General features: G+C 60.0%; 1 protein-coding gene across 1 annotated transcript in view; it reads left to right on the forward strand.

The window, feature by feature from the left end:
* The window catches only part of Nfatc2 (nuclear factor of activated T cells 2), a 113,671-nt gene that overhangs the window by 62,657 nt on the left and 37,608 nt on the right, over nt 1-13,406 (forward strand). The window contains exon 6 of the mRNA XM_026390988.2: nt 4,760-4,900. Within this exon, the coding sequence (XP_026246773.1) occupies nt 4,760-4,900 (141 nt within the window). The remainder of the gene's footprint in view (nt 1-4,759; nt 4,901-13,406) is intronic.

Raw genomic sequence — 13,406 nt, forward strand, 5'->3', positions numbered from 1 at the left:
GAACCGCCCCCTGCAGGGCTGGCTCTCTGGGTGGGCCGGCCTCCTCCGCCTCCCTCCTGGTTCTTGGGTAGACCGTCATTCTGGCCACCCAGTCCTGTGACAGGATGTGCTGCACACGGGCCCAGTGTCCTGTTTCTCCCCTGGGGCCTCCGCGGGCTGCTGCTGCTGCTCCCGGGGTGGCGCTGTTGCCAGTGAAGGTAAACACCCGGCCGCCTATGCCAGCGACCCCCGTGGACTCACAAAATACAGGACCCTGAGCCCCTTTAGGACGGCCAGAAGCCGGAGCAGCAGCAGAGCCTGGGAGTCCTCGCCAGGGCCACCTGGAGGCTGGAGCAGGGGTCGGGGTGGCCGTTCCAGCAGGCCAGGCCGCACCCTCGGGGGTGGCTATAACCCCAGGCCCGGGCTTTGGTTAGAAAACCAGCCGCTGGGGCTTTGGATGGTCGGAGTCTCCAGATGAATGACAAGCTGAATGGGTGTCGGCGGGGTCCCCTGGAGCGTGGCTTCCTGAGAGCCCTCCCTGAGGTCCTGGGTGTCCAATTAGCGGCCACAGGTGGCGGAAGTTGCATCAGATGGCGATGAGGGCCCCGGAGGCCATGTCTGTGGCTGCTGCATCACCCCCCAGTTCCTCTTTTAGAGGCTCATTGGGTTTGTTTGCTTTGCCTCTGGGCTCTCTGAGGACTGGGGACCTGCCCCGAGGAGTTCCCCGTCCTCAGGTGGCCTCTTAATGTGGAACTCGGTGCCCAACAAATGAGTGGAGTAACTGGCCTGGAGAGATGGTTAAGCTGCCCGTGGCTGGCCCCTGCCTGAGAGGTCTGGGCACTGCCCGCTGGCCTTCTGCAGCTTAGTTGAGAGTTTGTCCCAGCTGGGTGACTCTGCTGCCTGTGGCAGCCAGTGTCAGGGGACCTGGATTAGGCACAGAATCCACCAAGAACCACAGTGGTAACAGGTGCCCCCGGGGGTCGCGTGGGCGGTCACACAGGCTCGGTAACGGCCAGCCCAGGGCTGTGAGTTGAACCTGCAGTTTGGGCAGTGGTGGCTGCAGACGTGGCCCGGAGCATCGCCGACCCCACTGGGGGGACTTAGGGCACCAGAGAGTTAACAGGCTGCAGTTCCCTGGGTGTTGCTGGGCACCAGGCACTGGCTGGGTGGTTTTGTGGTAATCAGATCTTTTATTGTGTCCAAGTACGAGTGACGCTAAAGTTACATTGTAACCACCTTAAAGTGTACGATTCAGGGGCCTCAGGTTCATGCATAGCAGGGTGCAGCCACCAGCGCTGTCTAGTTCTAGAACATTGTCACCACCATAAAAAGGAACCCGGTGCCTGTTACCAGTCGCTGCCATCCCTCCCAGCCCCTGGTCTCCACAGTCTGCTCTCCCTCCTGTGCGTTTGACCACTGGACATTTCAGATAAATGGGGAGGTACGACAGCTGTCCTTCTGGGACTGGTTCCTCGCACTCAGCACCAGGCGTCCGAGGTGTTGGTGTTTGGCTCCTTGACGTGACTGAGTGTATTCTGCCTGGTGAGATCGCCTTCCGTTTATCCATTTGTCCATCCGTGGGCAGTTGGGTCCATGGCAGATAGTTTACCCACCGTGTTCTGACCACGTATCGACACATGTGATCTCTTGTACTGCGTGAAGCAGGCCCTTGAGAGCGGGTGTCACTGAGGAGACACCCATGACTCAGAGAAGTGACCAATAACGGGGTGGCAGATTGCCAGACTCAAAACCCTGTCAGTGTGTAGGTGTGTGCTCTCCTGCTGCTGCTAGCGCTCTGCTTGCACTGGCTGTGGCCCACTGGAACCATCAGGATTGTCTTTTAGTGGGGGGAGGGACACTGGAGATGGAACCCAGGGTGCTTTTCCACGGAGCCACATCCCCACCCTTTTTATTTTTTATTTTCAGATAGAGCCTCACTAAATTGCCCAGGCTGGTATTAAACATGTGATCCTCCTGCCTTACCTCTGGGTCGCTGGGATGATAGGCGAGTGACACTATGCCCAGCAGGACTATCTTTTAATTTTATTTTTTTTTAAATACAGTCTACACTGGGGTCGTACCCTCGGACCATTTAAGTTAGAATCTCTAGAACTGTCTCTCCACCAGGGATGACAGTAGTGCCCTTTCCTCCTCCCTAGGGGACATCTAGTCATGTCTGCAGCTGGGAGAGGGGTGAGGGCGGGGCATCTGGTGGGTTGAAACCAGGATGCTGCTAAATACCCCGCGGTGCCCAGAACCACCTCCCAAAGGAGGATGGCCAAGCCCTGCGTGTCGGCCGTGCGGAGGCCGAGGTGGTCCAGCGGAAGCAGGCCTGTGTGTCCAGCGTCTCGGTCCCGGCTCACTCCATGTGCTGCTGGAAGAGCGGGCTGCTCTGGGGTTCCCTGGGACCCTGGAACTGGGTGCAGGGAGGGCTGAGCCCTGCCTTTGTAGCCTGGCTCCTGAAGCCGGGCCTCTGTCTGAGTTGCAGGGCTGGACGGGGCGTGTCGGCAGCCCCCGGACTCCTCTTGCCCTCCCTTTTCTCTCTCCAGCTTTTCGTTGGAGGGACAAGTTCCCTTCAGCACAGAGGAGGAAACGCCGCCCGACCACGGCCACCGGGCAGTGCTTGGGGCCGTGTGACGGGCAGGAGAAGCCGTGAGGTGGCCTCAGGAAGTGGGCGAGCGTGCCCACAGCAGGGCGGTGATTCACAGAGCGTCCCTCCGGGCCAGCGTCCTGCCCAGCACCCAGCTTGCCCCGTCCAGTCCCCGCCAGGCGGGCTGGCTGGCTGCGGGCCCTTGGCGGGCTTGCCCAGTAGCGATGACTCAGGTTTTCCACCTGTGAAATGGGAGGGGTGGCTCTGGCCACCTCCCCACCCTGCCCTGTGCCCCAGGCCCCTGCAGCCCCCCAGCGTCATCAAAGGCAGATCTCAGGCTGGGCCTGCAGCGGCCGCTGTCACTGCTAATAAATCTCCATCTGTGGCAGCTCAGTCAGGAGCCATCGCGGAACTCCAATATTGAAAGAAAGGATTAATAACCAGCCATGTGGGAGGAATTAGCAGCTTCTGCTGAGAGGCCCTTTACTGCATCCGTGAGCGAGCGGGCACCCCTTGCCAGAGCGCTGCCAGGCTGGTCTCCGGGAACTCAGAGACGGAGCCAGGGGCAGGGGACTGTTGAGGGTTGCTGGGCTGCGCTTCCCGGGGGCAGTGTCTGGAACCGTCTGGCGCGCAGGACAGACCCCTGCAGTGTGGCCAGGGGCCTGGCTGCTCCATCAGTGTGGCCCCAGTAGCCTGGGACAGGTGGAAAGGGACGCTCACGGCCGCCCCGAGCCTGCGCAGGCCAGGAGGGAAGGGTTAAGCTTGGGCCTTGGGCCTCATGCGGCTGCTGCCCAGGCTCCCGGATGGGGAGGTCTGCAGGCCTCTGGCATGGAAGGGGCTGGCCTGCTGCCCAGTGCTCTGAGCTCCGGGAGGAAGGCCAAGAGCTGGGGCTGACTCACCAAGGGGCGGGAGAAGGGAGGCCTCCCGGCTGAGCTGGCGAGGGGCAGAGAGGTGGGGCTCTGATGTGGCCGAGGCCGCTTCCCACCTGCCCGGGGAGCAGCAGAGGCCACTGTCTTCATTGTCTGCTGCAGCTGGCCTTCCGCAAGGACCAGTGGTGGCCCAAGGGGCGGAGAGATTGGGCTCTGGGGCTGGACAGGCCTGCTCAAGAGGGTTGTGATCCGAGCCTCGCCAGACACCACTTGGCCACGGGTTGACTTGACTCTCGGCTTTAGTTCCTACCCAGTCAAGTGCGGGTGACTTTCATGTCCCCTTCCTCAGGTCGCTGTGGGCGTCCCAGGGTCCTGTCTCATTTGGTGCTTGGCAGAGGCCTGTCCTCGCCCCTGTCTCTCACCAACGGCTGTTGTTAAACACACTGAGAGAGACACGGAGGGGACCCTCCACCCGCATCTGTGCCCCCACCCACCAGCTCAGCCTCCTGCATCAGGAGCCGGCACTGATTCTGGCTTAGACGCAGAGCAGGACCCAAGGGAAGCCCTGGCTCCTGGTGGAGGACGAGGTGAAAAGAGATGAGCGGGGAGAGCGGCACAAAACGTATCAGAGAGGAAAGTTCTCCGAAGGCCACACCAGAAAGCAGAGTGCGGGGGAGGGGGAGGGCCGACCCCGGGCCTGGGGGGCTGTGGGTTCCCGTGGGGCCAACCCTCAGAACAGGGGGCTAAGGCAGCCCCGGGAGCCAACAGCACTGGGGAAGAGATTGCCAGAAGGCACCCATGCATGGGATGCCCCATGCAGACGAGAGAAGGTTCTGGAAGCGTGCAGAAGCAGCGTGATCGGGGAGTCCTAGGAAGTGAGGTGGTGGGGCACGTGTGTGTGTTGGAGGTGACAGTGGGAATCACAGATGGTTCCAGAGTGAACAGACAAACCCATCCTCCAGGAACGTGTCCAGCGTCCAGCAGGTGTTTCTGACAGATGCAGGGGAGAGGACAGCGACCTTGTGCCCCTTAGGAAGTAGCCACTTTCTTATTCCCCTGGCCTGCTGCGGACAGGCGTCGGTAGGTCCTGGGATTCATGAAAACAAAAACAAAACCTCGCTGTGGGGAGGAAAGCGGTCCCGGTCACCCGGGCACCTTCAGGAGAACGTGATGTTTGTAGACCTCCCTGTTGTCAGGGGTGGGAGTCCACATGTGCATGACCGCAGGTGACAGAGGTGGGCTGACCGTGTCCTGTGGAATCGTGTGGCTCTCCCGAGCAGCTCTCTCCCGTCACAGTGACCTCTTTCCCTCTTGCCCGCAGCCCAGCGGTCCGCCCACGAGCTGCCCATGGTGGAGAGACAGGACATCGACAGCTGCCTGGTCTACGGGGGCCAGCAGATGATCCTCACGGGCCAGAACTTCACGGCCGAGTCCAAGGTCGTGTTCACGGAGAAGACCACAGGTCAGTGCTGGGGGCTGCTGCCCTCTGTCCCCTGCGCTGCAGCAGGGCCTGGCGGGGGGACTCACACCGGCTCTCTTTACTGGCCGTCTTCACCCATGGGGCAGCCACCAAGTCCCAGCTCCACAGATAGGCCACCACGTTTGAATCTGCTGTCCCCACCCTCCTCTCTTCCCTTTAAAGAGGAAAAAAAATTCTTTTTTTTTTACATAGACAAATTTTTGAAACTTTTTTCCTCTTTGAAGGAGAGAAGCCAAATAGCCTGGTGATTGAGCTGGCTGAGCTGTGGCCCCGAATGTTCCTGGGTTCACGGACAGGCTGAGCCAGTTGTTTGCCCTGGGATCTCAGGGAAATCACATGAGCTTTGGGGGCCTCGGTTCCTTCCTACATCGATGACCGTGACTGGAGTTGTCACCCGGAGGTTGTCGTGACTGTGAAATGAATTGATAAGTGTCTGATCATAGACGAGGCAACACTTTTACTTTAGTTAGTGCCGTGGTCATGCTTGCTCTTTGAGGGTAGTTCCTGTGGGGCCTGCGTCTCTGTGGGCATCTTTTTTTGTGCACTGAGGGTTGGCTCCCGGCAGCAGAGTCCTTTGGAAGCCTTTAAGTTATGGCTAAGTTCTCTTCCAGAAATCTGCAAACTGAACCTTCCACCACGTCCGCGATCGTTTCTCGCCATCCCAGATGGGTCTTTTAAAAAAAAAAAAAAAGGTGTGGATCCGGTGCCCACCGCGTGCCCCTCTGAGCGCGGCTCATATCCTGTTTCTGGACGCCCTGGAAATGCTGGGCGAGGGGCAGACTCGGCTGCTGCTCTTCTGGGCGCTGAGGTGACTGACTTTGAGCTGCCCCCTCCAGCTGAGGTTTGCTGCGCAGGAGAAGTGGTTGGGTGGAGACGCGGCTGGTGGGGCTGCGGGTCCCCTTTTGTACATGGAAGGGTTGGGTTGCTGTGCCCTGGGCCTTCCTGGATCAGCCACAGTCTTGCCTCCGAAAAGGCGAGAGGCCCCCAGGCGTCGGCCGCGTGGTCTTGATGAACGCGGCAGACCTGGCTGGGGCCACTGCTGTGGGGGCCGTTGACCTTGAGGTCCCTGTTAAAGTCCTGGGAATGGACTTGACTTCCCAGGGCAGCCTCCGGTAGGGGAAGGGAGAGTGGAGACAGCAGGCTGGGGACTTGTCACTTGCCTGGGCAGAGGACTTCTAAGGCAGAAGGGAGGGGACAGGGAAGGGTCAGCAAAGGCAAAATCCCTGGAAATCAGGGATCCCGGGGAGGCAGGACAGAGCTTGGGGGATCCAAGTAACAGCAAGCCTGCTGGCCGTGACAGAAGAGTTGGTGGAGGACGGGAGGGGGCGGGTGCAGTGTCTGTGCCTGGGCGTGGACCATGCAGGCCACCTAGTTATCGCCAGGCATCCTCTGCTCTGAGGGTGTTCGGTAGCCCCTGCCCAGCCCCCGCTCGGTGACAGTAGCACTTGCCCAAGTTGTGATGACCAAAAGCGTCTCCAGACATTGCCAAATGTGCCCCAGAGGCAAACTCACCCCTGGCTGAGACCTCCTGCTGTATGGCTTAGAGGTCACTAGGGACAAGGAGATGAACAGGGTTGAGGAAAGTTCCAGATGGCGGACATCTGAAAACCTCTGCCTGTGCCCACCCCCAGGCCACACACAGTTCCTGCCCTCAGACACCTGCACACCTGCCCCAGGCGGTTCTGAGACTGGGTGCTGACGGGAGCGTGGGCCTGACCCGCCACCCAAGGGGTCCCGGGCTCACCACAAGTTTTCCATGTTTGTGTCTCAGTCCTGCATCGTGGACATTTATGCAGGTACTGAACACTCCGAGGACCTGAGTTTTGACGGTGGCTTTGCATTCCCTCCCTGGGCCACTGGGCCTCCTTTATTATTGAGGCTGCGTGACATTGGGAGGGGTAGGGAGAAAGGCAGAGGCCGGAATGAGAAGTCTCCCGGCGCCAGGAAGACATGGCCTTGGCTTGGTCCAGGTTCGGTCAGGGAACAGGCAGTCCTGGTGGGCTCTTGGGCAGGAGAGTGACATGAAGTGGAAATGACCGAGCAGGACCTGCCTCTCCAGACGAGATCCCGCTGCATCCCCAGGAAACCGCCCTGTTGCCTTCGACAGCAAGGACATCCCTTGAAGTCCCTTTCTGGCTGAGGACAAGCCCAGGTCGACAGAGCCTCTGGGCGGGAGGGCGTGAGGTGGACCCTTCCAAGTCCCCTGGAGCCGGGCCTCCGCGCGCTCTCAAGAGTCTCAGGGCGCAGTGACTTTGAGCTGCCTGAGGGCATCGGTTCGACACGTGTTGTGTGGCCAGCTGGCAGGTGGGTGGGTGGGTGGGTGGTTAGGGTTGGGGTTGGGTGAAGGGTCCACCTTCACCCTCGGGTCCCAGTCATTGACCTCCAGACGACCTTCAGGTGGGACGGATGCGCCAAGCTGGTTTCAGCTCTGGCAAAGCCGCATGTGGAAAGATGGACCCCACAGCCCCTCGAGAGCCGTGGGTGGCCCTGGCCTGTGGCTCTGTGAGTGCCACCTTGTCAACCCTGTGGGTGTCTGGGAGACACAGGGTGACACTCTGAGGGGTGGGGGCCTCTGTCATGGGCGATATGCAGTCTTGTCCTCTACTCCGTCCCCTGGAACCTCACTTTCCCCTCTGTGAAGTGGACAGTCCCCTGGAGGTGGGCAGCTGTGGCCACTGTGCAGGGTTCTCACCCCATGTCCCTTGTCATTTTTATGGTCCTCTGTGGTCCTTCAGGACCATGTCATATATGGTCACTACATTCTGCTCCTGCACTAGCCTGGGCTGGGTGACCTGTGGGGAGTGGGCTGGGACCTGTCACTAGTACAGGCTCAGAGGTTAATGGCCCAGGTTTGAATCCCTGATCGGCAGGTGGTAGCTGTGCCACCCTGGGTCAGTGGCTATACCTCTCTGAGGCAGCCCTTCTTCTTTTGTCAAATGCCAGCGATTCACTGCTCCTGGGAGGTGAGGGCAGGTGGTGAGGCCATATGGGGTGGGCTGTCTGCACAGGGCTTGGCCCAGTGAAAACGCTCAGTAAGTGTTGGCTTTTATTGTTATCATCACTGTCCTTTGGCTGTAGAAGAACAAACATGAGGAAGAGTCCGCCTCATGGAACCAAGAGTCATTAAAAAACAATAAGAAGTAATAATAACGAACATCGGGCCCAGCCTGGGGCCAAGCACTCTGCTGTGTGAAGTACTCTGACTCTTGGTGACAGCCCTCCACAGGAAGCTGCTGACCTCCAGTGTCTCAGCCTCCGCACAGACAAGTCTAGTAACTTGGTGAAGCTCACACAGCTGGCCAGTGGCAGGGGTGACCTTTGGCTCTAGGCGGCCTGCACCATGAGCTGTCCTGCTCTGGGAAAGCCGGTTCCCTGGAGCCGTCTTGTGACGATAGAGGCCTTTGAATTCTGTGGTTGGCGTCGGGGAACCTCTGTGCCTTCCAGAGACCCCAGGTGAATGCCGCTCCCGGGTGGAGGACAAGACACCAGCCAGGGCGTCTGAGCCACCTGGGGCCCCCGAGGAGGGGTGGCTTCCCTGGGTGGGCGTCAGCCCCCGGCGGCTCCGGCAGAGCAGCCCTCTGGACTCGCAGGCCGCTGGGCCTGCTCCTGACCCCAGGCCCCCCCCTCCCCGCCTGGCCGCCTCTCGCAGGGGGAATCCCTGTTGCTCAATCTCTTCTTTCCAAAACCCGTCCCGGCGCCCATCTCCATGGCCACGCTGGCCGGCAGGGCGCTGCGGGCGGGTGGAGCAGCCGAGTTTTCCAAGGGGAACCCCAGCTGTTTCTCGCATTAAGGAAGGTGACAGCCTCGCGGCTAATCTTAGCCCAGCGCTAGGTCATCGGCACCACGGGCTCCAAGGTTCTTTTTATAGCTGTCAACTCAAGTGGGATCGGCAGTTTCCACTCCAGCAAGATGACACTGGAGCTGGAAAAACAGGGGGAGGGGGCGCGGCTCCGCCGCCAGCCCGCTCGGTGTTTTGGAAAATGGCATCTTATTTATAGCAGCAGTAATAATAATAGTTATCGTGTTGTTTCTACTCCTATTTTTAATTATTTTCTTGACTTAGGTGGACCTGTGAGATCTGGCCCTTCTCTGGCTCTTCGGGCCTTGCCCCTGGCCTTGCCCGCTGCAGGCCTTGCCCCGGCCTCGCCGGGTGATGCCCGTCTTGCTGCTCTGTCCTCGCAGCCCGTGCTCCTTCCTGGGGCGGGGGGCTTTGGCGTTGCTCCCAGGACGTTCCTCCACTGTTTCTTTACAAAGCTGCGGTCTCCTGGGCCTCAGGTCGAGGCCTTGTCTGCCGTCCTCAGGGTGCACCTGCCCATCTCTGGCTCTCGTGGCACCAAGGTTGCCACTGCAGTCCCCTGGCCCGTCAGCTCCTTTGCAGCCCGGCCTCTGGTGCCAGCCTCTGCTCCCCCGAGAGTGGGGACTTGGCACTTGGTGCTCTGCCCTCGGTGTGTAGGACAGTCCCTGCACGTAGCAGGTGCTCCTTCACGATGCTCAGTGACAGTGACATCTCTCTTGATGCCATTCCAGCTGGGACAGGCAAGGGGCGTCCCCCCACTTTACAGGTGGGGTAACTGAGGCTGAGAGAGGTCAAGCAGGGGGCGCAGGCCAGGCCAGAGCTGCTGGCAGAGCCGGGGACCCCCAGGCAGCTTTGACCTCCACCCTGGCGTGGTGTCCTTGGCCAGGTCAGAGCAGCCCACGGAGCCATCAGCGTCTTCCCCGTGACCACTCTGGGTGATGGCCGAAAGCCACTGCTGCCTTCTCCGAGGGGTGATTATGGCATGATCTTCCAGGCAGGGGTCACGCCGGCCAGGCCAGGTCGCTCCTGACTTCAGTGGGAACCCTGACCCCCGGGCCTCGGGGGAGTCGGGGGTCCCAGCCAAACACTGCAAAACAGGAAAAAATCTAAGGGCACAAAAACACAAGTGACGTTGCAGCGGAAACGGGTTGCCATGGCGCTCGCACCCTGCCCGCCCGGGCGGGCTCCGTGTCTGGAAGGTTCCTCCGCATGACACAGGGGCCTGGAATGCTTGGCCTGGTGAGTCCTCTGTGCAGGCCCGGCCGGCCAAGGAGCTCCCCGGCTCCGGGCTCTGCGTGTCCCGCGGGGGCGTAGGCTGGACTCCGGCTGACGGCGGATTACTCAGCTTTGAGACTCGGATTGTTTGAAGGGAGTTTTGTTTTGCTGGCCTGTTCTCTTGGAGCGGCCTGATGGCAGAAGCTCCCGTCACCTGTCGAGAGGGCAAATTGATTTTTTAGAGAGGAGGCGTGGGCGGCGGAATTCCCTCTTTCCCACTGAGTCATCGTGTCCTGACATGAGTCATTTTATGACTTGGAGGTTCCCAAAGGTTGTATTTGGAGCTTTGTTTAATAAATAGAAATGCATGTGCTTAAAATATATTTCTAAAAATTTTTTTTTGCTAAGTAAGTGTTTTTCCACGCATCAGTCTCCTAGGAGAGTTGGCGGCCTCCAGCGGACCTCTCCCCTGCCACCTGCTTCTCTCCCTGGGTTCATGTCACTAGGGTGGTCTTTGGAATAATAGCCCCGGGATGGGAATCTCTCTGTTGAGTTCTCTCTGGGAAATGTCAGGCTCCAGGCTGGGCCGGGGCATGACTAAGGCGCTGCAGACCTCTGCCCCCGTGACTCACGACCAGAGTGTCAACAGCCCCCTGGGCTTGACTGGAGCATGGAGTGTTCCCCCAGGGACAGAGGCCAGCCTGCAGCTCCGAAGCCCCTCAAGAGAAGATGGTCTCATTTTCAGAAGCCCAACCTTGGCTTGCATATAAGATCAGACTGTCAAGGAGAAGGACCTTGCAGTTCATCCTCCTCCAGGCCGCAGAGAAATGAGTTCTCGAATTAACTCGGGTCTGAGCGTTTCCGCCACCCGATGTCATTCTTGGTGCAGAAGCCGTTGTGGGATTGGCAGGTAGCAGGCTGGACTGTGAACACCCAGCAGACTTGGCCTGGAGCTTGGATTAACCACGTGCTAGCTCCTCGGGACTCATTTTCCCCACCTCTACAATGGGGAGGGTGGTGTTTTAGCAATACAAGAAATCAAGGAATTGAAGATGCCAGGCAGTTAGTAGGTGCTCAGGCTGTGTCAGGTGCCCTCTCTGTGCCTTGGGGAGCTCAGTTTGCTCTGCGTGGGCCTGAGGGGGGATATGTTGGTTCCCACGTGGATTAGAATGGCTCAGAGATGGGGGACTCCTGGCCTCGGGGACTCCTGGCCCCGGGGACTCCTGGCCCCGAGGTCTGACGGAGCTGGAGGACTTGACACGTGGCCGCTGTCTCACCTCCCCCTTTTGCAGGTGGGGAAGCTGAGTCACACAGCGCGGTTGACAGGCTTCCTTGAGGTGACAGAGTTCCTCAGTGGGGGATGGGGCTCCACACCCCAGTTTCCGGGTTCCCAGGGCTACTGGCTGCCTGATGCGGGGGTCACCCATGGATGGTGGCTGGTGCAGAGGAGAGTGCTGGGGTGGGAGGAGCAGGGGCTGAAAGGGGCCTCCAGGACTGACCACACGTGGTCTTTCTGCTTCCCCTGACTCATGCAGCCCCCGTGCCTCCATACCCACCCTCTGGCATTTATTGAGCACCCACTGTGTGCAGTACTGGGTCAGGTACGTGACGCACGACAGATAAAATCCCTGGCCTCGGGGTGGGGTGGTCTCGGACTTCTTTATGAGCAGCACACTTTGAGATGAGGAGAAGTGCGACTGGAGAACTGGGAAACCTGGTCCTGGGGGTGACAGGGTCGCGGAGATGCAGGATGGCCCAGCTAACCCTGGAGGGGAACAACGAGTTCCTTTAGTAAGGTGTGTCCTGGCCATTGGCAGGGGTTAGAGACATCCAGTTTGTGAAGTTCAAATGCAACTGGACGTCGGGTATTTTATTGGTGAGATGGGGCAATCCTGGGTAGAGAGGGGAGGGAGGAACTTTCCCAAAGCACCCGCTCTGAGCAGAGCCCCAAAGTCGGGGCAGAACAGCTAGCTGTTGGGGGAATCGGGTTGGGAAGGATCTGTCAGGGCCAAGGTGGCGGTGTGGGGATGACTCGGGTGTTTGAGGAGTGGCGAGCAGGAAGGGCCCCGGCCCCTGGTGGATGGTGGTGAGAAACCAGCCAAACCCGGAGAGGGTGCTGGGAGGGGTGGGCGGTGCTGGCCCCGTGGGTGTGGCCAGGATCATGGGTCACCCACCGCAGCGGGTGGTTGCCTGAGAAGTGTAGCGTGTGGGGCACTGACCTGTCTGGTTTGCGTTTTTACCAGATCCTCTCTGGTTTACCGTCATGAGACTGCCCTGGGGATCCGTACCCAGCATGGACTGGGGACGGGGTGTGCAGGTAGCTCTGGGAGGTGACTCGAGTCTCTGCTCCAGTTGTGGGGGACAGGGATGGTTGGGACAGGCCCCTGGTGGTGGAGGTGGACAGGAGAGAGGTGCTGGGCATCAAGACCTCGGAGTCCATCGGGGTGCCATCGCCATCTCAGACGTGAGATGTCCCTAAGCCGAGGGGACGTTTCTGATGACCCACGCCTGGGCTGATAGGGAGGATCCGCTCTTCTGCTAGTCGGCCGTCATTAAGAGCAGACTGAAATGACTCCAGCCGTCTTTATTTAGCGAGGTTTTGGAAAGCAGAGCCGGGACTGCGAGGCATCAGGCACCGTGTGCTAACGCGAGCTGACACTCTGATTTCCTCCCCGGGTCCCGAGCCCAGCGGCATGGCGTGCTCACCGCCCCAGGGCCGACACGTCTGCCTTCCTCCCTGGAAAGCTGGCCCGCCCTCCCGCGTGCTGTCACCAGCCCACGGGCGTCCAGACCGACCACTGAGGGCAGCCATCCCAGCTTCCATCCCAGCGCCACGGAGCTGCGCAGAGGGGAGCCTAGCGTCCCGCCATCCACCAGCAAAGGGCTCTTGCTGGTCCGTGGGGCTCCTCTCCTGGAGCTGGTGCCAGGGCTGAGAGGTGGATAGATCCCTGCACCCAGGGCTCTCCTGCAGCCTCTCCCGGGACCCAGCCCCTCCTCCTGGGCTGCTGGCTCCGCTGCCTGCCGTGACGGAGACTTGGCAGGGCCGTCTCCATGCTGGGCTGGCTGACCGTGCCTGTCGACTTAGGATGGGAGAGGTTGCCCACATCTGCTCAAGACACCAGAGCTCTTGGTTTCATCTCAGATGGGTGCAGAAGAAGCCCACGGGGTCTCTAGTGAGGGTCTGAATGAGGGTCTGCCAGAGCCCAGCCTGGAGCAGGGCCGAGAGCGAATGGTGCAGAACTGCTGCACGTGGCACCGAGTCCTGCCAGGGCCGCGTGGCCAGAGAGTGTTGTTCCTCGTCTGCACCTGCACTCTCAACGCCTTCCTCTTCAGTTGGTTAGCATAAGGGACTCTTTGAGAAGGGCCCAGCGGTTCCTCTTGGTCAGGCCTTTTACTGGAAAGGCCTGTGGTCAGATGTTTCCTGAGCTCTGACTGTGGGCCATGCAGGGGGCTGCTGAGACCAGTGTGTGCATTGAT

The sequence above is a fragment of the Urocitellus parryii genome, chromosome 6, assembly GCF_045843805.1.
Source record: "Urocitellus parryii isolate mUroPar1 chromosome 6, mUroPar1.hap1, whole genome shotgun sequence".
Taxonomy (NCBI): Eukaryota; Metazoa; Chordata; class Mammalia; order Rodentia; family Sciuridae; genus Urocitellus; species Urocitellus parryii.